This window comes from Pseudopodoces humilis, chromosome 8 (assembly GCF_049639895.1).
Source record: "Pseudopodoces humilis isolate 2021_Gansu_Grassland_sample_001 chromosome 8, ASM4963989v1, whole genome shotgun sequence".
Lineage (NCBI taxonomy): Eukaryota > Metazoa > Chordata > Aves > Passeriformes > Paridae > Pseudopodoces > Pseudopodoces humilis.
In genome coordinates, this window is record NC_142207.1 from 23,204,414 (window position 1) to 23,230,609 (window position 26,196).

The window sequence follows — 26,196 nt, forward strand, 5'->3', positions numbered from 1 at the left end:
TTTGCTGGTATCTTACTGTTTTATTCACAAAATAAAGAGCTTTGTCTTTCCAAACAAAGAACATAACAGAAAGACTCCATGAGAAACAGTTATAAAAAAGTGGTACTGAAAATTTGAAAAAGTCTGGTAAAATTTACAAACGCAAACGACCGCTTTGTACAAAATCTCTTTTTTTTTGAAAGAAACTTCAGTAATAGATCCTAAAACCCAGTTCTAAGAGCTCGGAAATGCACCTTGATTGCAAATGGCGGCTGGGCTCTATTTCCGCCGGTGCGGGGAGCTGTCCCTGCGCCTGTCGTCGTTCCTGCGGGACTCTCGGTGCTGCTCGGGGTAACGGCTGTGCTTGTCCCGCTGCCTCTCCGAACCGTTCCGGGAGCGCTCCTCCTGCTCCTCCTGCCTCGGGCTGCAGTGGCCACGCTCCCTCTCTCGGGATTTTGATCTCTCTCTTTTCCTACTACGGTGTCTGTCGTCTTTGCTCCAGTGTCTGTAATTTTCATCATCAGACACAGAAGCTCTTCTTTCTGCTTTCTTCAGTTTTGAATTACTGTGTTTATTTTCTGGATCCTTACTTCTTTCATGGTTCCTATCCTTTCCGCTGTGGTAACCATCTCTGCCGTTGGACTCATCTCTGTGGTGGTATTTTGAAACATCATCTCTCCTGTGTGAGTCTCTCAAATGTCGGTGATTTCTTTCTGATTTGCTCTCGGTATCACTTCTTTCCTCTTGCTGCCTCCTTCCAATTTTCTTTTCAGGCGATTTCCTTCTCCTTTCTTGTTTTTTCCTGGAAATTTTATCAGATTCTCTGTTTTTCTTTTGCGTTCTCTTTCTTTTGGCTTTAGAAACATCTGAAATTATAACAAATTATGGAACTAAGATTGCATTTTAATTTAGTATATTAAACTTATTGAACTACAGAAAGAGTTCCAAAAACTGGTTTTTGCCAGAAAACATTAGTGCACATGTATCAGGACCAAGGTTCCAAAATAATGAACTCCTGATTTTTATCCCTTTGCTGTCTGCAAGTGATGCCCGTCTTTTGAAAACCTCTACCTGTCATCACCCTCTTGCTGACTTGTACAATAGGACTAGGCTGTGAAGTCATACACCAAAACACTCTCACAAATAATCTTTTTCCTAGGAAGATGACCTTTCCCAGACTATCCAATCTCAAAATAATTTACTTTTCCTGGAAAAGCTTATCAGTCAATGGAGATGAAAAACAGCAGATGAGAAAAAAAACCTCCAACACTATCCCATGAGGAAAAAGAGGTAGGATGAAATGGCTTGAGATAATGGTATTGCAGCAATATAACAATGGCTTTCGGTCTCATTTTTCAGGAGAAATAGTGACAGCTTTGTCAACAAGATTAAAACTAACTTCTGTATTTCTAAATACACAGTAGTCTCATCTCAGTGGAACAGGTCTTACCCTTCATGTTCGCTCTTAATCAGGGACCTTTACATCCCACTCGACAGTATTTGGCACTAACAGCCATTTACAATAACCATTCATTCACCTTACTGTATGAACTATAGAATCACATCAGCTGCTTCTCATCACCTTTAGAAAATATCACAGCCATGAACTGATTTATTAGACGCATATTTATTAATATGCATTATCTGAATTGTCTACTCTCTGAACTAAGGCTTGCTGACATTCTGTTAAAATGCAATGATGGATCAATTCAGATACATTTTAATCCATTAAGTTTTTTAAGCAGTGCTTTCCATACTATTTTACATCCACCAGTATGCAGGAAAAGACCTGAGAGAGCAAACAGAAAAGAACCAGCTGCTTTGACGGCAGATATATTTTATCCTCCGCTGGACTTGTTTTAGAGCTACCTCCCCAGGGCAGTGCTGAGCTGAGGAAGCTGATGAAGTTCCAAGCATTAACAGCTAGTACAACAGGAAACTCTAACTTAGCTCAATTTCTAATAAGCAGGTTTTCTATTTTTCTTTTACACACTGCATCAACACTGAAATATTGCAGCACATTCCTCTGAAAAATGCCTCTTAACTCTTCCAAGTAATTTTATAGATTTTAAAAGCTGCAAACACAGGAAGACTTTAGAATTGTAACTAGTAATGGAACCTCAACCAAGTTTGCCATTAAAGCTTACTGTTATCTCCAATTAGTGTTTTTGACCACTATATTAAAGTACACAAGAAACTGAAAAGTGAAACCGGGCTGCAAAGGTACCAAGATACAATTTTTAATGAATGTGTTCCTCAGTGGAGAAAAGGCAAGCAGTAAAAGAGAAAGTCCTAAACTTTGAAAAAACCCTGCTTCTTGCAGACTGCAGACTTGTTTTATCACTAAGGACTGACCCCTCTGGTTCCTATGAAGCAGCTCAGCAGAGCTGCAGCTGACCCTGCAGGACCATCTGGCTCTGTGCTGAAGCACTGCCTCCTCTGACCCCGTTTGGCTGTGTCCTCCTCTCGTGCTGTCGTCACTAATGCTATCAGCCATGACACACAGCTCCCACCTTGGACAGGAGATTGTGGTGGAGAACAGAACTGCATTTCCAAAGCAGGAGCAGTTCACACTGCTTTTATTTTATTAATAATTTTCATTTCAAAGACATGTAATAAATCAAATTAACTTTGAATCAGCACACTTCCGTGATACAGGAAGTCATGCTGTGCTATCATCTGCTCCTGCTATATATACTGGGGGAGACTGCACACACTAACTCATAACAGCAACCACTTTAAACAATGCTTATGACAGTTCATGTATAATAGAAGTTTCTACATCAGCACAACAGTATGATACTAAACACTAATTATAATGCATAAAAATACAAAATAAGTTATCAGCAAAAGCTAATTCTTCCTTGGAAATTCCTCTACAGACAAGAACCTTCACTGTATCACCACACAGCTTTTCCTGAAGCAGAGGAATTAGAAATAGGGACTCAGAAGAACTGATTTCTGACTCAAGGAGAAGCATGTATTTCCAGGGAAAGACACAAGGAGCATCAAGCTCACTCAAGTAAGCAAAGAAAAAAAAGGAGTTGTAGACATGAGTGTCTACAGTAAACACAGAGAAAATAATTGGGAATGACTCTAATCCCTCAATCCTCCAATAAACGGAAGTCATAGTAGAGTGAAGCAGGTATCAATTGTGTGAAAAAAAAAATCTACAAACCAATGTTTCTCAGATATTTAAGTCTCTAAAAATTGAACTAATTTTTTTTTTATTTCAAATTCAAAAATAAATTTCCATGAGAAATATTTAATATTTTAAAACTTTAAATTAAAAAAATTATTAGTTTTTAAAACAGAGAAATGACCACTGTCTATAGCCAGATTTTCCTAAAAACAAGTATAGACAGAAACAGTAATAACATATCTGGAGAAAGAAATAAAAGAGAAGCGAATAGTTGTACTGCTGGTGTTTAAATACCTGAGTCGCTGCTGCTGTCACTGCTGGATGAGGAGTCACTGCTGCTGGATGACTCTGAACTACTACTGCTGCTGTCAGAATCAGAATCTGAGGAAGAGTCTGTGTCTGAAGATGAAGAGGAATCTGATGACTCAACATTTTGCTTCTGTGTCATAATCAACTTTGGTGCATTTTTAAGATGTTCCCGTAATTCATCCCTAATTAGCAAAAAAAAAAAAAATCTTTAATTTTATTTTTTTGTTCGTCAGGATAGGGAAAATGAAGAAAGTAAATATCAAATGAGAAAAGTGTTCCTCACGTTAGTCCTCCAAGGCCAATAGAAGTGAAGAAATTGATGGCAAAGCGAGTGTTTCTTGGGTTATCCCGAGGCAATAATCCCTCAAAGAAAGGCTGCAGTGTCCTGATGGAAACAAGTATCTGTATTAAATACCATGCCAGCTCAGCACTCTCACTCACATAAACAAACCAAAAAAGAAACTATGGATCTCCACAAGAAAGCAAATGCATCTCTTCATGCATTTTTCAGCACTTTCATTGTTTGTACCTGTGATGCATCTAATGAAATACTATTTAAAAACTTGCTCTTTTATGACAACATGAACCTCATACACAGGAGAGCCGCATACATACTGACAGATAATGACAACAGAAACCCCAACTTTGTGAAACCCTGAAGTGACGCGTGGAACTGCAGCAGCCTGGGGTAGGCAAAAGATAACAGCTGCTGACCAAGAAGTTCAGAGATTAGAGATCAATGCTGAAATCCCCTCATACAGGGCCTTAGAGATAGTTTCAAATTGAAATTTACGTGAGCTAAAGCATCTACCAAATTCTTCATCGTACACAAAAGAAATCCCAACTCAGAAGAAATAGCTCAAGCAACTGCAAATAACATTGTCAGAATGCAATGCATTAAATCCCATGCAGATTTAAAAGAATGTTATTTATACTACATTTAAGGATTAGTAAGTAATCCTAGAGAAACTGTTACTAATAGTTGTGTGTTTTTTCTAAGTTTTGTCAGAAAGAGAAGCCCCAGTAACATTTATTATGCAGCCATATAGCTGACAATATATAAAAATAAACTCACACTTGGAAATCGTTACGGTAGCTGAGTGCCACTGCGGGGTGGAGGGGGAACAGATACATCTTGCAAAGAGTCATGCATGTACCAAAATTTTGAACCCAAAATGACAGCAATGCACTCAGCTTCAGAAGTGACTCCTTGCAATGACTAAATCTATACATGAACTTATTCTTGAAGTACTGCAGCTACAGAAGGGCAGTCTCACTTGAACCTGAACACAGAGTTCTTATCTGTACATTTCCAGACGAAGAACCTAATTAAATTTACAGTTTTGAAAATAAAGTTTCAACTTACTCATCTTTTAATCTTGCATTTAAATTAGGAAGTCCCATATATTCACTGAGTTCCTGAAAGAATATTTTGACAAAAATTCTACTGGAGGATGTGGTAGTTTCTTCACTCAGTATAATACATTCAAGGACCTGAAAATATTCAGAAAAGCATTAACCTTTAAGTTTAAACATACATTCTTTTCCTATCTTAAAAACTTCTGTCCTCCTGAAATAATGAATAAAGACTGGGTTTTTTTCCCCCCCCTAATTTCATAAATTCCAGTCAAGACCATCTTTCTCAAAAATTCTTTTCTACCACCTGGGAGCAGCTGCTGATCATATTTATGCTAGTAATTCTTTAAGGATTCTTTTTATCTAGGAAAGCTCCACAAGACAAAATCAGATGTGTGAACTTCTGGCAAGTTAAAAGATTTGGGACTTAAATACAGGAGAGGTAAAATATTTGGACTGACTCATGTGTGCTTGAAGAATGACAGACTAGGCTATGAAACAAGAATAAAACAATATGAAAAGAAGTTAACTTGATTTTATTTCTTAATTTTTAGTGTTTATAATAACATCTCATACTGTGAGATTGCTTTTATTTACTAGGTATTTAAATTTAAATAAAAAATGGCAGTATTTCTAACTGCCTCATAGTTCAATACTACTAATTTAGCAAAATTTAGAAGCTCAAAACTCTTTTCCAAAAGAAGTACTTTTTAAACAACCAATTCCAGCTGAACTCCCTAAAATAATAGTTTAAATCAACTACTGAAAAATGGGGAGAGAGGATGATGATACACAAGAGGGAGAAAGAGGAGATGGGACAAAACATAATTTTTCAACCTGAGAATTTACTTAAGATAATCCAGTTTGCCACAAGTCATTATAAAGTGTAGAATAATACTAGAATTAATGTATTATATGTTACTGTGGAGTTATGTTTTAACATTATATGTTACTGTTACTGTGGAGTACTGGAGATTAACTGCTGAACAAGAGATCGAGGACAACGGCTTTTTGTTTTAACTTACACTCCAAGGAATTGAATCTGTGTACAGGAGATGAGCAAACATCTTGGCCACATTCCTCAGTTTGTTCGTTTCCAAACGATGAATGGTATCGTACTGTTCCTTGAAAATGGCTTCAAAGGATTCCATATATTCTTTCTTTAACATGCAGAAACGCTGAGACAGTATGATACAATTTAGACAATCACTTTAAATGAACACTAAACATACAAATGACCTACAATTAGGTGACCTAATGGTGTCAATATTTACTGCAAGATTTCATTTTCAAATAACCCTTGAAGGAAGAGCAAACACTCAGTATGTTGATATATATCAATATATTGATACATCTTATAGCTTTGAGCAGTTTTTTAGGACAAGAAACTCATTTGCATTGCAAAGCAGTTCTGAACTACAGCAAATTATCCAGCATTTTGCTTGACTTCTGTACATCAAATATTTTCACCTGACACCACCCTGTGTTTTTTCAAGACATCAATGAACCACTATTTCAATTGAGAGAGGCAGTAGGAAACAGAAGTAAGACATTTTGGACATAAATATTTCAGAGAATATGGAAATCAACATTTACATTCGTCTGAACATGCAGCTTCATATGGTTAGTGCTTTGTAACTGACTGTCAGCAAAAGGATTCCCTGAAATAATGGATGAAAAATACAATTGAGAAGAAGCATTCCCTTTCAGTAAAGCTTGCTCCCTTCAGAAGATAAGTATTTCGCCTTGACTCTTCAGATATGCCAATATTATCGATAGGGAAACCCTAAGTAAGAAGTAACTGCAGCTAAATTAGCAGATAGTTAGACAAAATCAGAGAGTTGGCTGTTTATTGAAGAGCAAACAAAACAACCACAAGCCCAGTACAGTAAGTATTCAATCTTGTGCTCTAAATTAAACCTACTAAGCGGCTTTGGACAAGGTTGTAAATGACAAGAGTCTCCAAGATTAATCTTCAGCACTGTAAAAAGGCTATTTTCTGGTAGCTCATAATACTATTATGTCTTTTTAATACCATTTTTTTGCCACTGATTTATTGCTCTACCATATTGAGAAAAAAATGAAGGCAAAATAAGCAACAATATAAAGGGAAAGTGAGTTCTCTCATTCTGCATTCACTATGCTTTTTACAATCTAAGTGCTAATTCAGTCCACTAAAATAATTAATTAACACAAGCATTTTCAGAACGATAAAAAGACTCTTAGTTTTATTTATCCATTAAACTTAAGTTTGACACACAAAAAATAGAGTAAAACAATGAAATTTTCTATCATATAGTATAAAATGTGAAACAGAACTCACCCCAGCCAGTAACCCAAAGAATTTCTCGTATGTTCTTTGCTGAGCACAGCAGTCAAGTATCATATTGCAGAGTTCTTTCTGGGTTATAAAATAAGAGGATTTCTCTAGTTAAATTCACTGTAGCAGTAAAAAACCCATAGTACATACCAAGTAACTGAAGGAAGCCTTACATGGATGTGAGCTTTGACATGAGTATTTACATCAAACTTCATTGGCAACACCAGTAGTTTTCTTAATTTCTCCTGGATATCAATATGAACTTTTGCCCTTCAAATTTCCTCTTCTGCCTAAACTAAGATTAATGTGTTAACACAATGTACATCTAACCAAAAAAAATCAGAACTCATTACCACAACGAAAAAAGAAGTTATAAGATAAAAAATGAAGGTTTTGAGGGCTTTTTACGTAGTTTTCTTTTAATTTGTCAGTCACTTCTTTTTTGTGATATTCTGTTTAGAGCTTCACTGCAATGGCTTTAGCCTGGAGGGAGATGCTTAGAAAGACTAAACTCACCTTTGAGAAGCCAATATGCCTGGACTTCCTCTTTAACCAAGAGAAACTTTTCTAAATCAGCTGTTTTAGGCTGAATTCTGAATCACCCTTTATAGAAGAGCATCTCTCTTTCTCGGCTAGGAATGAACAGAGGAAGCCTGGCTAGATTAGTCTCCCAAAACATTTGTGCATCCCTCATCATTGACAGTCTGCTTTCCACTTTCCTGCCTCCTTGGTGAACACGGATGGAAGAACAGAAGGTGCTCTCCTGTTCCATAATGCCAACTATGCAGGACAGGTAGGTCAGTCTTTCTGGAATACAGGCTCTCTCTGGCACCCTTCCTCCTTGTCTTCCAACACCATCACCCCATGATTATTATCAGATCAACTTCTGGTAGCTGCCTCTTCCTCTCCTTTCACACACAGCAAACAGGAACCAGAGGGAAACACTTTGTACCTCACCTGTTGGGCCAGAGCCCTTCACCTGAGGCTGAGAGCAGAGGTCCTGCCGAGTGAGACCATGCAGGTTTAAAACCAAACTTATTCCCCTGACCTGCCTGAGATACAGCTTGTAACGCAGCTGTGAATTGATTTAGGTACATTTGGCAACATTAATTAAGACAAGTGAGCAAATGTTTTTATATAAATTAAAAGCCATGAAATTACACAATGCTCAAAATAGCGCTGCAGTTTTTACCCATTCACCTTTTTTATTACTGTTTTCTCCTAAGACAAATTCCATAGTGTAATCCAATTTATGACACTCCCAAATAGGTTTCTGGCTGTCAGTCATGTATCTTTCATTATTAGTTTAATTTCTCTTTTAACAAAAAGTAACATTCCTATAAAAACTACTGAATGATTTCAAGCATTTTGTTCTCTTTCACCAATTTACTGCATCATACATTGGATTTCATATTCTCCCATTTGTGTCATTCTTCCAAGCAAGTATCCAGAAGAAACATTTTTGCCCACCATAAAAGCTCAAAACAAATAAAAAGCCAGCCATGCTGAACAAGAAAAGAAACCACTCCTCCAAATAACAAGGCAGTAATGTACCAAATAAACTTACAGATGTGTTTAAAGGCATTCCTTTTAACACTGTCACACTGTGTTAATGTGATGTATTAAAATGCATATTAACTTTTTATATTATCCCATTTTACACTAATGCTGCAGTTAATCAGTTTCTAACAATAAAAAGGGTAAATGCTGATGCCACTGTTAATAATGTCAGGAAGACTTGAAAAACAAATTACTTTTCTTCCTCATCTTAAATGCAATTATAGCTTTGGTATCCCCCTGTGGTCTACAGTAATTAAATATTTTAACATTTTAATTAAATATTACAATGATTTCTAGGAGGGTATCTTGAATACCACATGCATGAAAATAGGTTTGCCCATAAAGACATTCTTGCTGGTGTTATCTAAACAATTTGAGGTTAGGTCTAGAGTAACTGTCTTCCAGATCTAAAATTAACAAACTTTAAAATTATTTAATTACTTTTTGAGTGATGCAACAAGCTCAGATGGCAATTCTAGCCTAATTTACAGCTTCAAAAGTTAGTGAACTAATTTCTGTACTCCCAATGACGTTTATGGCATGAAGAGCCTGTTACTTAGCCTATCACTTGTTTTGAAGGCCACAAAAAATTTGTTCCCAAATTTTACAGGCAATTTCTATATTGTGTTGTTTAAGTGTTTTCCTGCAATGCTCAACAAGTAATTACTCAGCTTAGTTAAGAAAGTATACATAGCTATCCAATCATGAAGTAAAACACTTCAAAATATCTGACATCTCATACAGATGGAGAACCATCTTTTGTGAAAATCCTGAATTTATTATTGTATCATAGAGAACAATAGCACTTCCCAAAACTGCTAAGACAGAAGATAAGGAGAAAGCTCTCTCCAAATGCACTGCATTTCTCACTGTTCTCCCTAAACAGTCTATTTGCTCTTACCCAAACAGAAAAATGGCTTAGATGAACCATGACTCAACCTAACATGGCAAGTATCATCATACATTTAAAGATGCTAAAGGAAAAGACAGAAAAATCAGACTTGTTTTGTTTTTTTCTCCCAGTTTTACCATTTCAAAACACAAGCACACCCTGCCCAGTATATCTTCTCTCAGCTTCACACAAAGGCTGTGTTCGTGGCAGGCAGAAGAGCTAAAGTAACTTATCCCCTTCTGATCACAGGTTCCTTTTCACAGCTAGTACTTATCCCCTGCCCCTTCTCCCCTCATTTTTTCAATTTCTTTAAGATAAACATTCAGCCAAGACTGCAGTTTCAGAGCTGCCCCCCAGGCTATCTCCATGTGGAGGTCACTTCTGCCCACCTTGACTGGAAGTGATGCCATTTCCACCTCCTTCCCCTGCCAGCCTCACAGCTCCATTCCATCCATTGCTTACATAAGCTGAACCCAACCCCACCCTGTGTAAGCTGTTCTTAAAACATAAAATTTTCAATGCCAACACTTAATTTCTGTAAGTTTCTTCATGGAACTAGAAGAATTGGTGTGCCAGAAGCAAACATAGTGCAGGCCTTAGGTTCATTTAAATCAATGTGAAATTGAAATTATGTGAAACGAGCGCCTTGCATTTTATGTATTTTTACTGCTTCAGATGCCACGCTTTTCCTTTTTTCTCTCTTAATTCACTGAAGCGTATTTTACTCCCACTGACTACCTTGAAGCTTTCCTTACTGCTGCACATTTCAATGGGTGCAACCATCACATAGCCTACTTTTCGCAGCATCTCTGCTTTCTCTTCCTCATTTGTTAAGTTACCACTTAGAGCCAAAGCTGGCAAAGCCATGGATCGCGTTTCAGCAGCAGGCAGCCCCTGGTCAAACTATGTGCAGTGCTTTTAGCAGCTACTACAAAGGCTCCACAAGTCTGTCTTGTGCTTAGCTAATGGTCTTCCTCAACTCTTATCCCTTTTTTTTGCTCAACTCCCTTCTCTTTAGAGAAATATATGCTTAAAGCTGAATATGGTTATCACAAATCTTGCATAAATCAGACTTAACATTTTACACTGGAATCATTAACTGGATATAAGGATAGATATATTTTTAATCATGCTGCTACAAGTCTCCAACACACAAACACACGCAAAAATGAAATAATACATCAGAGTCCCACAGTATCTCTTTCCTTCCACCTGAAGGCTGCACATGCAAAACTTCACCTTAAGTGACTTCACTCTGAGCAATTCCACCTCCTTAGGTCAAATGCATACACACATCTGTGGAAGATCTAGTCAGAATTCTAGCTAATGCCTGTGATCAGTAACACAACAGCCTAATTCTGTATGGATTCTGTACCTTCATTTTGCAGACATCAACAAACACCATGACATGGTATGTGCATGCAAAGTACTTTTTCTTAAAAATTGATAAATCATGGAAATTCAGAATGATTCTGCACCTCAGGCCCACAAAAACCTCCTGCTTCAAAAGACAGAAAAGCTACTTAAGCAGGATTGTCTTTTATAGCCAGCAGTAAGGCTGTGAACGAATCATGGTGCAGTTGCTAAACTTACCAGCAGCAATGCCCTCCAGTTAGAAAAGAAACTCATGTATCTAAGAATTCATCAATTTGACCAGCAGGTAATTATCAGCCTTAGACCATCCCGCTTTGCATCAGTTTCCTGAACTATATTTTCACTGAAAGTGAAAATAGTCTAGTCAACATAAGTACTTGTGTTATCTTCAAGACTTAAGGCATAAATAACACGAGACACTCCACTCCCACACCACCAACTAGGACTGCTTTGAGCAAGTGACACCACCCCATAAAAATGAAGATGCGTCAGATGCATGCATAATTCTTTCAAGAAGGCTGTGCCTGCAAGAATTTTTCTCATTTCAAGTAAAAAAAAAATAAATAAAAAAATCTAGTGATGCATTGCCTTTATCTGGAATATGCACAGTGTCAGAAGATACTCTAATTTAGCAACATTTCTGTATACAAGTTTAGTTCCTATCACAAGCCAAGAAAGAAGAAAAGCCTAAAAGTCAGTCCATTTTAGGCACGTTTTTAAAGAGCAAGAACAATGTACGGTTGGTTTAATTTTTTTAGTTGTCTGCATTTTAGCCAGGCTTGTTTGCTTGCTTTCCCCACAGTTCAGAAGTATGAACAACTGGTAATACCACACTCCTCTAACTACAGTTTTAATTTATTTAAATTTTCTTCTTTGGTAATACAGGGGATTAATACAGCTTTAACAGAGATAATAACAGTACTTTTCGAAAAAAGTCAAATAGTGAGCTCTGCCAAGACTGAACATATGCCCAAAGAAGCAATTGCAAGGCTTGTTTAGAACAGCTTTGCACAGGCTGTTGTACAGACAGCAAAGCTATTTCACTTTTGATCTGTAGGCTTCAATTTGGTCTAAATATGAATAAAAGCAAACCCACTCCTAGTAAATTAAGTTAGAAATGAAAACATTTCAACACTTTAAGTGTTTTTCAAAAAAAAAAAAAAATCTGAGAAGTGCTGACATCCGTTCTCAGCAGCTGGTCCTAAACTGCAATGCCAAAAAGCAGTATTATGTTGTTCCTGTCCACAGATTATCCATCTGAACCTTAATCCTCTTTCTGCAAGTCAGAGCTGTGTGATAGATCCATTACTGGTATTAAACAGACAAACAACTTGTGTTGCACAATAGTTAATGTGACACAATGATCTGATAATTCAACCATTGGTAAAAACTGCTAATGTATTTCTGAACTCAGCCCTGATATATCACACCAAAAGTTTCTACACATGAAGATTTCTGGAAGAATTATTCCAAAGACGGTCATTAGGACTGTGTTAGTCTCAAACACGTTTTTGCATCTGTCTTTAGGTTTCAAATATTCTGATTAGTTTTTTCTTATATTTAATTGGTAATGTACTACTCAAAGCTTGTGGAAAACAGTCTTAATGTCAAAATTAAATAAATACTGTTTTATTAAGTAAATCCTTTCAGAAGAAAAGCAGAAAGTTACTGTAAAATCAGACTTGATTTGAAAAAATTTTGCAACAAGAATCTTAAGTTTCATCTTATTTTTAAGGAATACTTCAGCTAAATGCTCTAGTTCCTGTTTCTCATGATGACTGCCATTCATAGTAGGAGTTGGAATAGAGAATGAGCATAAACAAAATTTGCAGGTTCACCCAAGAGTTCAGCAAGCATTTCAGGAATTTCTCAAGACTGTTTAAAGCTTTGAATCAGAAAGTGTGAAAAATAAGACACACAACATCCTGCAATACAGATTCTTGAAGTTTTAAGTAAAACAGACTGAAAAATAAAGAAGTGCTTTATGGCTAAAATAACAGTGGTAGAAAATTATAAAGGTTGAAAATACCTCCAAGATCAAGTCCAACCGAAAACCCAATGCCATCTTGTTCACCATTAAACCATATCCACTCATCTTCTGAACACTTCCAGGGATGCTGATTCCACCACTTCCCTGGGCAACCTGTTTCAACAACTGACCACCCTTTCAGTCAAGAAATTGTTCCTAGTATTTCATTTAAACCTCACCTGGTGCAACCTGAGGCCATTTCCTCTGGTCCTGTCACTTGTTATCTGTGAGAAAAGACCAACCCCCAGTGGCTATACCCTCCTTTTGGGTACTTGCAGAGCGATAAATTCCCCTTCAAGCCACCTCTTCTCCAGACTGAACAAGCCACACACAGCACTGCAGGTGTGGCCGCACGGTCCCAAGTGCCTCTGTCCTGCTGGCCACGCTATTCCTGATCCAGGCCAGGATGCCATTGGCCTCCTTGGTCACCTGGGCACTGCTGGATCATGTTCAGGTGCTGCCAACCAGCACCTCCCAGTGCCTTCCTGCTGCTGGGCAGTTTTCCAGCCACTCTGCCCCAGCCTGTAGCTCTGCCTGGCGCTGTTGAGAGCCAAGGGCAGGACTCAGCACTTTGCCTCATTGAACATCACACTGCAGGCCTCAGCCCACTGACCCAGCCTGCCCAGATCCCTCTGCCTTCCTGCTCTCCTGCAGATCAGCACTCCTGCTCAACTTGGTGTCATCTGCAAGCTCATTAATGGCTTGTTTTTTTAATGAAGGCAGAGGGAATTAATTCAATAAAGGCTTCAATCTGAAGATGGTAAATTGAACAAATAAAAGATGATTTTTCTAGCTTAAAAACTGTCAGTTAATTCAAACAAATTTCCTTCTGAATGTATTGAGTTTCTTTATCCACTTAAGCCCTAGAAAGCCCAAAAGAATTTTATTGCCTACATCCTTCTGCTCTCACAATGACCAGAAAGCATTTTATTTTTTTTAAATATATTTGTCCCCATAAAGGAGCTTAATTCCATAAAATGAGCAACTCAGAGCTCTCATACCTTTGATTAAATGAGGTAAAGAGTAGTTATGATTCTTAAGGAAAAAAATCAGTACAAAGAAGTCTCATGTGATAAGAGGAAGCAGTTTTACAACAGTTTTGAATCCTGAATTGTAATAATTCCTACAACTAGTACCAAATCACAGGTTGATACTAATTGCTGGGTTTTTCCTTCCCTTAGTTTTTCTGAGCAGCTTTTGCCCACAGAAATTAGGAGCTGACAGAGACTGCTATGGTATCAAATCCTAAGCATTAAGTAGTAGTAGTTAAGCAAGTAGTGTTTTGCATAATAACTCTGTTGTACGGTCTAGGACATATATTCTAGATTGTTTGCTCTATTCTTTATAGCTGAATTGATTTGCTTGGAAACAGGTCTTTTTTTTCTCTTTAGTATTCTTCAGGTTATGTATACTTCACAGAGAATTATAATCTTATCTTATGCATGCTTAATACTGCATTTCATACACAGAATTAGAGAACCAGATTAAAATAAAGATACACAATCTCAGTTCTTAGTTTACTTCCATGTAAATTGCTTAGAAACAAGCAACAGTACAAGAATTGAAAAAACGATAGATAAATATAAGTTCTTAAAGAACACCTAAGTGTAGCCCAGATCTCCCCATACTAGTTAGTATTATACTAAAGTTACTTATTACAGACACACAGTTTCAAATAAAACCGATAATTAAAAGCCACAGGAAGTTAAAGAGCCCATCCAAGTACAGTTCCTATGATGACAGCTTACAGCTGACCGAAAAGCTGCTTGGAAAATTAGATGTGCATTTACATTCTACCAGTATTGAACAGAAGTACTGGATGAAGAACAGTTTCCATTACTTGAAAACACAGCAATTACTTTGATCTTACAGAGTCTGAGGACAAAACACCTTTAGTCTTATGATCTCCAAAATTACAGCAAACAATCACACAAAACTGCTTTAATTCAATACCCTGTTTATTCAAAGACTGACTGTGAAAGCACCAAAAAAACACTCAGCACTGTGCTAAATTTCAAGCCCCACTGATAAAAAGTCTATAGCTGCCTGCAAATACTATCTTCAGCCCAGAGTCCTTTCAGAGACAGAACTCTGTCATGCTGCTGTATTCTCACCATAGGACAAAAGTTTCACCAGTCTGAACAACAGACCCTTTTAACAGGCTGTGAGCAAACATTTGTGCTGCTTGACAGAAAGGAGCACATGCATAAGACAAATTGCTTGTGAAATGTGTGTCAGTCCATTGCTCTAAAGGTTGTGAAATTAATTTTGAGGAACAACAGCTGTAAGGAATGACTCTCATTCATCTGCCTGCTATACAAACTAGGTTGTGTAATATGAGCAAGGTTTTTAGATACTATCATAGTACTGTAGCTTAATAATGTTAGTAACAAGAAGAGTAAGAATAAAGGCTTACAGTCTGACTTTCAGGGAAGTCCATCTTCAGCAGTTTGTGAGCACATTCTTCAAAGTCTAAGCTGAAGAGAAAAAAGAATTATCTGTGCAATATATGCTATGCTATATATGAAACATTCCAAAACTATATTAAGATTGATCATTGATGCTAAAACCTCAACTATTTTGAAGTAAAGTACCTCAGCTATTTGATCTGCTGAGACTTTATTGTTGTGGGCTTTTTAATAAACATTTGTATTGCATGAGTTTCTATCTGAAAATTAATTCAAAGTGATTACATTTGCAGGCAATCTGAAAACAAGATGATCCAAGTCATTATTACTATCATATTACAACATCTTACAAAACTTAACGAAAGAGAAAAGTGGGAGCTTGTTTTGCACATTTTGAAACACTGAAATGCAAGCAATTCAGACAAGCTCCAAAAGCAATATGTACCACAGACTCCTCTTTGCACTCCTGTTCTGAAAGCCTTTAGCTACCGCTGGATAAGTCCTCCCTCAATGTAAAAGATTAACAAGTTTGAGTATGGCAAGAAAGTATTTAACAATAACTTTGAGAAATGTGAGAGCCTTTGATACCCTCAGTATGGTATTAATTCACATGGCTAATGATCACCATCACAAGTACATCATTGCACTCCTCATGCAGCATCAGACCTGAATACTAGAGGCTGCAAGGGATCAATCCCTCCTCTCAGCTTGGTGACATGGAAGCTACAGCTAGTAGGTTTGGAGTGCCACAAATACTGATGCGGGAGTTCATTCTCAAGATGACCACAAATAGACTATAGCGCAGGGTTGGGAACTGCATATTTATTTTCCAAACTATGCAGATGGCAAAAGAACTCCTTCATCTCAAAAGTGGAGACAAACTAATTAGAATTTCTAAGCGTGTCTCAAATTTTTTTCATAAAATCTCAAGATACTGTAAAATTTGGAAGATCACTGACTTCTGTTCATTCAGAAAGTTCTCATTAGAGCAATAGTCCCAGTCCACTACCCAAACATTTTGAAACAAACAAGATTCATCTTAGAATGAGAATTTGACAACTTTACACAGTCAGGTCATACTCCATAAGGACCACTTCCCTACTTTTTTTTTTTAATCTTTTCAACTGCACATTAAGACAGAATTTTAAAAGAAAGAGAATTACACTTCACTGACTTGAAAAGAGCTACACTCCTAGGTGCGTAATTTCTATTTACCTTGACTGAATAGCCAGATAAATTGTACGACGGAAGGAGACCAGGTTAATTTCTGTTTTGTCATGGACAGTAACTTTCTGACCTGGAAAACAAAAACATGGGTTTGTAAAGAGCAAAACATCTGAGAATAACTGAAGAAGAAACACTGATTAACATTTGAACATCTCAGTTTTGCAAAACATCTAAGAAGTTCAGCTTTTCTTTCCCGTTTCATCTACATTCAATCAATTGCCCGTAAGGTGGCAGTCATACGCTTACCATCTTCATCCTCCTCTTCATCATCATCTTCATCTTCTTCACTACTTCCAGCTTCTTCATTTCCTTCAGATTCAGTGTCACCTTCATCAAGAATTTCTGAAAGACCAGTATCCCAGATTAATGGAACATAGACCACAGTACCCCCATTACAAAAACCCCCGTGATCAAACCCCTGAAGAGTGAAAAGGTGTCTCACGTGCAGAATGTGGAAGAGGCCAAAAAGCAGATATACCATAACTGAATTAAAACATAGATGCAGAAACAACACTGAGTAGGAAGAACACAAAGGAAAGGTCTATGAACTGAATGTGTTACACAAGAGAGAAATATCACCCACTGTTAAATAAATGTTGGCAGCAACAGCTGAATAACCAAATCCCATAGGTAATGGTTGTGTATACACACAAGTATCCCTACCTTTCTTCAGCATTTTGTATTTCTCCTCGTTTTCCATAAAGTTCGGATCCATCTTGAAAACATCTTTAGAATAAAAGAGAATCTTTATTTAAAACACAAACTGAAAAAGCAATTAATATTTAAGCTTGAATTCCCCATTTCTTGGGGAATGCAGTTAAGGAATTCTCTTTCATTTCTAACTTACTAAGAACATCCTCTGGGTTGTAGTCATCTTCCAGTGGCAACATATGAGTAAACTGATCCTCCTCTTCCACTAGATCTAGTCCCTCTGGAATGATTGGATGATCCTTGAAGCCATCTTTCCGTACAGCAAACATGACTTCTATCATGTACTGAACACGCATATCAATTTTAGATTCATGCAGAATGTGTCGAAGGCGATCAAAGATTGCTTTGGAAAAGAGACAAATGTAAATATGAAAGGTATTTACTAGTTCAAATGCCAAGATAGGTTTTGGCTAACTGTACTTACCATTAATACCTCTAGGAGAAACTTCTGTTAATTTGAGCCCACTCTCTTTAATAAATCCAATTGCTACTTCAATACTGTCATCAGTAGGCCTTTCAAGAAGCAAAGTGAGCATTTCCAAACATAAAACCTCATGAGCCTGTGTAAAGAGTATCAGCAAAGAATTAAAATGCACAATGTTACACCATCCCCACAGTCATTTACTGGACAGACCTGTCCAGCCTTTGAGGACGCCACAACACAGCAGTTTAGTCACACATACAAGGCAGCAGTAGTGGGGCAGAGCTGATTAAGATGAAGTCAAAATTTCAGATCCAGTTTTACCATCAGTATTTACATCAATTTTCTAGTGAATGTGACTGTTTCATTGAAATGAACAAGCAAGAAATGAAAAATATTTTGCCATCAAAAAAAGAATAGACTGCACTTCCAAAAAGCAAATAAACCAGCACTTGCATTACAGAACCCAGTTCAAAGTGCATTGTCTCTATGATTAAATGAGATCTTCCAGGATCAGGCATATAAGCAAACAGCACATCCCAGATTAATTTCCACTTTACCAAAACGCTGAACATTCCCAACATATTTGTGAGACACTGCTTCTTGACATTATTTAAATCAGAGCATCCTGATTTCTGACATATAAACAAGTGGAACAGGGCTGGATATAAATTTGATTTAGATGCAACTGAGTCTACTTCTACTAAGACACATGTTGCACAAAACTCTGTTTAAGATCTATGGGACAGAGGCTCAAATGATCCTTGCTTTGCATTAAGACGTGGCTGAATATTAGCCCAAACACACACATGAAATTTGGGGGAGCTCTGGAGCGTAAGTGTAACAATAAGTGGTGATAACTGTGGAAGCAATTACCAGTATCTTTTCAAAAGAGATCATGACTTAAAGCAGGCACCACACTCAGGCTTTCAGCAACTTTCAGAACAGACAGAATCTTCACTTAGGCTACTGCTGTCTTAAACTAAAAATTAGCTATATCGGGTTTGAACTGAGTAGAAATGAAGAAACCTACCACATTCTGATTCATCAAATGTGCAACAAATTTTGAAGATGTTAGACAGAGTTGCTGCAAAAGAAATAAACAAGGAAATTTTAACATATGGAAGAAAAAATTCCTAACCCAGACATACTATAGATTAATCCATCTCACAAAAAAATTAGAGTCTATTTAAGTATTCTGGTAGCTGTTCACAATCAGGACTGTACAGACAATAGTAAAAAATTAGAATTAAACATGCCTGCCCAAATCAGAAGACCCCAAACTATCACAGTATCAATCCAGAATAGGTTGTCAAACTTTCATGATACTCTAATACTACTAAATGTCCCATAGACTGATCTCAATCCATGTCTTGGCTGTGCTCCTTTGAACACACTTGACACAGTTATACTGCAGAATTCCACATTTCAGCACGTTGCTCCTTTACATGTTACATACCTTGTCATTTCTGCGATACCCTTTACGAAAATTCAGTATCAGCCTCTTGAGGATCAATTCACCAATATTTGGAAACTTTGAATTGATAATTGCCACAAGAGCTGCATAAACGTGAGTAAAAATCGGAGAGGCGCTCTGAGCTTGCAAAATGGATCTGGACAGCAATCCCCTGTAAAAATAAATAAGTTTTAAAAAATTTTCTGGTAATAAAGCGTGTAATGTTTTTATTCAGTACTTCCCACATGAAATAGTGTTGTGCAGTTGGAATAGCTGGAAGAAACCAGATGATCATTTTCAAACCATGGTTTATCATGCCACAAGTGGAATTTTGCAAAATGTGTTGCACAAATCTGTCTGAACTGAAAAGTTCTTAAACTGTTACCTAATCTTTCACTAAATATTGTTCATATTAGATCAACATTTAGAAATGCTAGGCATGCAAAAAGACATCTTGTATCCTGCAATTATGCCTTTTTTAATCTGAACTTTGTCTGATTATAAAATACTACTTAGAGCCTAAATGAATGTAAACAAAGGACTCATGAGCTAATATTTCTTTTAGTATTCAAATGATCTCTTTTATATTTATTACCAAGAAAGTCTGAAAATAATCTGTGGCCTGCTTCCCCTCCTCTCAGTTTTGTTTTTTGTAATGCTTAGGCACACACAGAATTTGACTTTTGCTGTATTACTTGACTACATGTGGGTAAGGATAAAAACAAAAGAAACCTCCAAATGTGGATCTTCAAAGCACACACTGATATCCAAATCTGTCTTCCTTGTGGTCTATTGAAATCCTAAAAAAAAAAAACCCTCCTACAGAGTACTAAATAAAAAATGCATAGGGACCTTATTTCTACTTACTTTGGCACTGACAAATGGAATAGAACTCATTTCACACTAGTGCACAGAAACAGAGTATTTTCATTTTGAAATTAGTTACTACTTGCTTACAAACTAAAAGTGTTCTGTTTCAGTTCTTATTCATCATCTATTTAAGACCTCAGAAAAGGACTTGACAGCCAGGTAAAAGTTTGTCATTACTTTTAATGCACCTTTGTGTAAGTTTGGAAGTACAGAACTAAGGAGGGAAATGGTGCTGTTTCCCATACACATTACTTTGACATTTATAAACCACACACAAAAACTTCCAAATAGAAGTGCATTCTGAAGATATTCAATAAGCTCATTTTTAAACTAAAATAATATTGCTAGTATGAAAATTGAACTTTGGGGGACATGAAATACAGGCAAGTAAAAAGCAGCCCTACAGAAGCCTGAAATTTCATTATTACTTTTAACAGAAATCACATTTGGGAACTATTTTCCCACTCTCCAGCTTTTATTGTTATTACTTAATTCTCCTCTTTTTATGCTAGTTGAATGACTCTGATCTTTCCATCAAATAAAGACATAAGTCTTAAAACACATAATGAAAAGTAATGCATTCCTCGTCAAATAAATCTGTGATAAAGTGTTGGTATCTGTTTGAAATGTAACAGAATTATTTTTCAATCTACCAGCTCCAACAGCATAATGGTCTTTTCTTTACATTACATCAATAAACAACAACAACAGGTAACTGTAGTAAAACTTGTTTTGCTAAATAGTGGCTACAAATATTACTTGTCCCAGAAAAAGAAAAATCAAGCACTACAAAAATAGACAGTGATAACTGTAAATTACAAGTCATTCAAGTAAAATACATTGTGGAAGCCTTAAGAAAAGGAAATATACACCATCTGTTGCACTGCAATCCTTTCCCAAATAAGGGACTATTCTGAATAGGACAATATGGCCTAAGGTTAATACTAAAATCTGACTAACACACTCATAGCACACACAAAGACTAATGTACCAGTTCCAGAAAAGTAAAAGAATTATTTTAAAATACTAAGACTTACCTTCCCCGAACAATATTCTCTTGAAGGAGCTCATGAATGATGTTTTCTATATTAGAAACATTCACTTTATTGACAAGACCATTGATTGACTTCTTCAAGGCTTCCCAACTCATCCTCTGGTATGCCAAGCTATTACAAAGTATCACAAATAATGTATACATTTGAAGTTGCACAGAGTAAACTGTATACATATATATATATATAAAAACATATATATATATGGCATTCATTCACATTTTTATAGAATCAGTAAAATTAATTTAAATATATGCACTGCATAAATGTGAAGACTTGTTCACAATTATAGCTTCAACCACTAGAAAATCATTGAACCAGAATGATAAACCAAAGTGTAATTCTCTGCAGATACAGTATAACCCAGTTATGTTGTTTCATAAGATGTTCCAAAAACTTCCTAGCTACATTCAGTATCCTGCTTTACTTTATCATTTACACTTCACAGCAGAAGCAAGTATACTTTTAATCCAATTTTCTTATCTCTCCTCTAATACAAACATACCTTCAAAACAATGATCACAACCCTTAATGGATCCCATTTTACCCAACATTCCCTAAACACCTTAACTGTTTGGCTTGCAGAGAAAAACGCGCTATGTAACTTTGAGCTCACCTATTTTTATCAGTGATTTGCTCTTGCATCATCCTGAGCTTGGCAGGTGGAATATATGCACCACCCGTGCGCGTGAGGATTGGATCCACTTCTTCTTTCTTCTTCTTTGAGGTGGTCTCTTCATGAGCGAGTGAGCTCTGGCCTGTCGACCTCTCTGGACTCCTACGGTCAGGTGATGAGTATCTTCTCTGCTTCCTCCGATCATATTCTCTGTCCTCCCATCTCTCATAGTGTCTATCTCTCCCCCTTTCCATCCTTCTAAAGAGAAAAATAAACACCCACTAAACGCCCAAGTGTATATTAAAAGCTTTCTCATTTTCATTCTTTAAAAGTATTTTATTACTGATTAACAAAGGGCTCCATACCTTCCATCTGAAGTTCTGTCATCATAGTAGTCTCGTCTTGAATATTCCTCATCATATCTGCTGTCATCAGAGTATCTCCTCTTCCTGGGAGATGGAGACCGAGACCTATCACGCTCCATATCTCTACTCACAACCCAAGACACAAATTTTTAGTAAGAGACTGAGAAAAGCAATGTTACTAATATTTACTTGCAATATAATGTAACAACGCAGAAGTGTTCCAATTCTGCAACGTGAGTTTCAAAATATGTGCTACTCCCAAGAAAAGGGTCTGCTTTAACAATAATTTATTGTCAGGAAAAAATTATCAAAAATCAAAGCAGACCTGTAAAAGAAAGGTCCTAAGATTTGAAATTAGATGTTTAACAGTAATAACATCAAATACCAATGGTAAATTCAGCACCTTGCATTCCTTGGAACACAAGTATTCACTTGTTTCTACTTATTTTTGCCTGTACAGCATGAAGCAATCTTGCCCAAAAATGGTAATGTGACTTCAAGCAAAAAACTGGCATGTAATTTCCACTTTCAAGTCTCATGATAATTTAACTAAATGCTAAGTTTTAGTAACAAATCCATTTAATTACTGTTATATTGACATTAAAGTATCTTATTAAATCTACACTTGTTTTTTTTGCTTTTAGTTATGATAATAAATAAAAAGAAGCCTAACCTGATGTTTTTTTTTTTTACTTTCCTGACTCACTATGTGAGGTATACAGAATTGAAGGATACAAAGATCAGTCATTCTACCTGTCGTCTGGAGACAAACTTTCATGTCGGGAACTGTAGTTTTCCTTCCTTTCATGACTGGAACCATGCTTTAAGGAAAGAGAAAGAAAGAAACAAAAAAAATCAAGCCCCACCATGACTGTGAGCAGCTATCTTCAGATCAAAGCATGCCATGCCTTCAGTTCCCACTCCTTTACAAGGAGGGCCACCAAATAAAGCTGATGGCAGTCAGGTATGACAAGGAGAGCTTCCTGGTTCTAGGAGCAAGCAGCTAAGCAGCTGGACACCCTGCTACAGGATGCTGCAGATGCCAAACACTTCTGTGGGTTCAAGGCACTGAAGGAAAATCCACAAGGGTTTGCAAAAAACTTTATCTGGCTCAGGAAGCTGCAAACAGGTAGAGAGTGGGAATGTACGTGGGCAAGTACTTTTATAGCTGTTCTACTCCTAAACTCTTTAAGGCATCTACTGTTAATTACTGCTGGAGACTAGAGTAGATGCAGAGACTAGAGCAGCTCTGCCTTTCCTGCTTTCCTCTTTCAGATGCCATTTTAATTTGTTGTATCACATGCAATATCATGAACAGAATTCCACCATTTGTTTAGAGTTCCTCTCTCCTAAAAATCCCCTTTATTGAGTAATTTTTCTTTATGTTCCCCCTTTTTACAAACCACAATTTATTTTCTCTTGAGCCACGCTTAGTTTCATACATTACAAACATCTGAGTTGCACTGGTCTACTTGGCAGATTTGCAGGATTGTTTAAGTGATACACACTTAAACAGTTTACAGCAAATTCCATGGGCTGAACTGTGACATTTAAAAGTATGGAGTCATACAAAAATCAGAATGTGACAGCATCTACAGCAAACAGAAAGATTCATTAAGATGCTTCTAAAAAACCTTGGTAGAATCAAGCAGCAGCATTTGTAACCTGAATACTCTCATACAAGGGTCATCTCTTCTTTTAAAATATTATTTATGATTTTTTAGAACCACAATCTCATGATGTCACGGAGTGATTAACTATGAAACAGGAAATACCTCACTTGATGGAGAAACTCAACACAAGCATTTCCTTATGCACCTAGATGGAACTCCCTGCAGCAACACTCAGCTCGTTTGTTGAAGCAGCACCATCTCCACCAACAGGCAGGCACACCACCTCTTGCCCCACCAAAGAACCAGTTAAAACTCTGGGAGACCAGAATACAATGACACCTCTTCCATAGAAAGCAGGGCAGCTGTTATTTCCAAAAGCTTAACTGGGAGGGTGTGTATTTATGCAAACCAATAACTGTATTTTTAAGGCCACTATAACATATCCCAGAATGTTGCCTTTCCTAGGATGCACTTCAAACACTGCTAAAATTACACCCAGAGTTCTCTTGCTTGCATCAAGACGATGACATGAAACAAGCGCATCACACTGTCCACTGGGAACATGCATCCCTATTAAAGTTATGTCCAGCTGTTTAATTTTAGAGGCACATTATCTTTGACAGCAGAGACAGTACAAGAAATTCACATATTCGCCTAGGTTTTCTACCCCTTTCAATGCTCATTACACCACAAAGCAGATCATTGAATTCATTCAAGTGTAAGAAAAGTCTTTATGTTGGATTTTTTTTTTCCCCAGGCCAGTAATATAATGCCAGTCTGTATCCCAAGCTTCCAAGGAAGTAGCAATAAAAATCTTTGATTAACACAGAACAGTTGTTGTATTTAAATCTTATCCAGCAGATGGGAAGAAGGCAGTGAATCTTTTTAGGATGACCCATTCTCATGGGTTCTTTACAATCTGTCTCTGCCCAAGAAGAACCAAAAAGACAAGTGTTCACAGAAATAAAACAATGTTATGGCTGTTTCTGTGTTTGCCATTTATCACGTCTCCCTGAAAAAGCAGCTATGCTTGCTGAAGAACTTGTCACCCTCAGCTCTTTGTGACCAGGTTTTCTGCCAAAAGTTAGTCCTCTTCCTTGCCCATTTTCATCAAAATGGTTAACTGCAAGTGTCCAAACAGTTTTTCCTAACTGGCTTATTTTGACAGATGAGGCAGCACCACCAGATTGAGAAAACAGGAGAGGGTATTAAATTACCCCTCAAGCATCCCTACTAAAAGTTACTCAAGTCAGAGAAGTTGAATCTAAAAGACTGAAGAAGCCTATGCAGGTTCTGACTCTGGAAAAAAAGGCAGAGTAAGACCACAGATTTGATGTAGCACATCATAACAATATTGTTCTGCTAACATGTTCCAAACCCAGTGTACTTTACAAACACAGCATTTCTAAATTTTTTCTTTTTGCATTCCCAAAAAATCACTCCCATCCACTCAGAAATGGGCCACACAGCTTTTAAAAGGAAAAGCTTTAACAGGCATAGTATGACACACACTTGTCAAATTAACTGCTACTTATTGTCTCTTTATCTTTTAAGATCGTTATTAAATTTTTCAAAATCTTTCTCCATTCCTCTACATGCTTACATCTGCTGTTGAGCCATCATCATTCAGTCAGTTTTGACCAATTATTGCAACATTATACACAAATAATATTCAAGACTTTAACTGCAAGGACAACAGCAGCTAGAAATAGCTGTAGTTTACTGACTCCTAGTATTTATATTGTAAACATCTGCTGTCTGTAACAGGTATTGCTTGCTTTTCATTCAGAAACTTTTATTTAATATAATATCAACTACAAATCTAATTAGCAGCAACATGGGATTAATCAAATCATACAATTTAGGTTTAAGAACACTTACATTTACTTGTGTCACCCTGCTCTTCATCTTGACTTCCTGCTTTTTACAAAGTTCTCAACGTGCAGAAGTGAAGCAATCCAAGGAGTTCAGCACATGAAAATCATTTCACCTGTAACACACAGAACACAATCAAAAACTTTCCACCGCACACGGTGCCGAACAGGCACCTTTCTTTCGTCCTTTAACGCTATGCTTACACAAGTCCTTAAGCCAAAAGGCTCCCCTGGTCTACTCCGATTTCCTGCGCTCATACAGCGGCTGCACAGCAGCAGCCGGGAGCTCACCGGCACAGCCGGTCCCGAGCGAGCGGCCAGGCCGCGGGGCCCTTCCCACCGACCCCGCCGCACGGCTCCCGGCCCGGGCCCGCCCGCCGCGCTCCCGGCGGAGCCGCGTCAGGGCCCGGCCCGCGGCCTGCCGCCCGCTGCTGAGCGCCGGCACGGCGGGAGAGGCCGCCAACACCCGCCCCGGGGGCGCACCCGGCCGGGCAGCGCTCGGGGGCACCCCCGGACCCCGGGGGATGGTGCGAAGGGGCTGCCACCGAGACCCGCACCCACCCCCAGCCGCGCCCGCACCTCCCGCCGCCACCGCCGCCGCGCACGGCCCCGACGCGTCACT

At 37.6% G+C, this 26,196-nt stretch overlaps 1 protein-coding gene across 3 annotated transcripts; it reads right to left on the reverse strand.

Moving 5' to 3' along the window:
- Positions 1–26,196, reverse strand: CWC22 (CWC22 spliceosome associated protein). 3 transcript variants are annotated; one of them, XM_014249632.2, is made up of 20 exons: positions 26,154–26,196; positions 25,582–25,690; positions 22,841–22,908; positions 22,088–22,210; positions 21,723–21,977; positions 21,092–21,220; positions 19,188–19,356; positions 18,762–18,815; positions 17,732–17,867; positions 17,444–17,650; positions 17,260–17,322; positions 16,843–16,938; positions 16,585–16,666; positions 15,378–15,438; positions 7,110–7,187; positions 5,812–5,964; positions 4,797–4,924; positions 3,714–3,815; positions 3,416–3,612; positions 1–845 (listed from the first exon to the last, which is right to left on the reverse strand). In XM_014249632.2, the coding sequence occupies exons 2-20, from the start codon at positions 25,606–25,608 to the stop codon at positions 259–261; spliced, it is 2,715 nt and encodes a 904-aa protein (XP_014105107.1). In that variant the 5' UTR covers positions 25,609–25,690; positions 26,154–26,196; the 3' UTR covers positions 1–258. The 3 variants fall into 3 exon arrangements, with proteins under 3 accessions (XP_014105107.1, XP_005519911.1, XP_014105106.1); XM_005519854.3 differs by having other exon boundaries at positions 21,723–21,980; XM_014249631.2 differs by lacking the exon at positions 26,154–26,196 and adding an exon at positions 25,779–25,916 and having other exon boundaries at positions 21,723–21,980.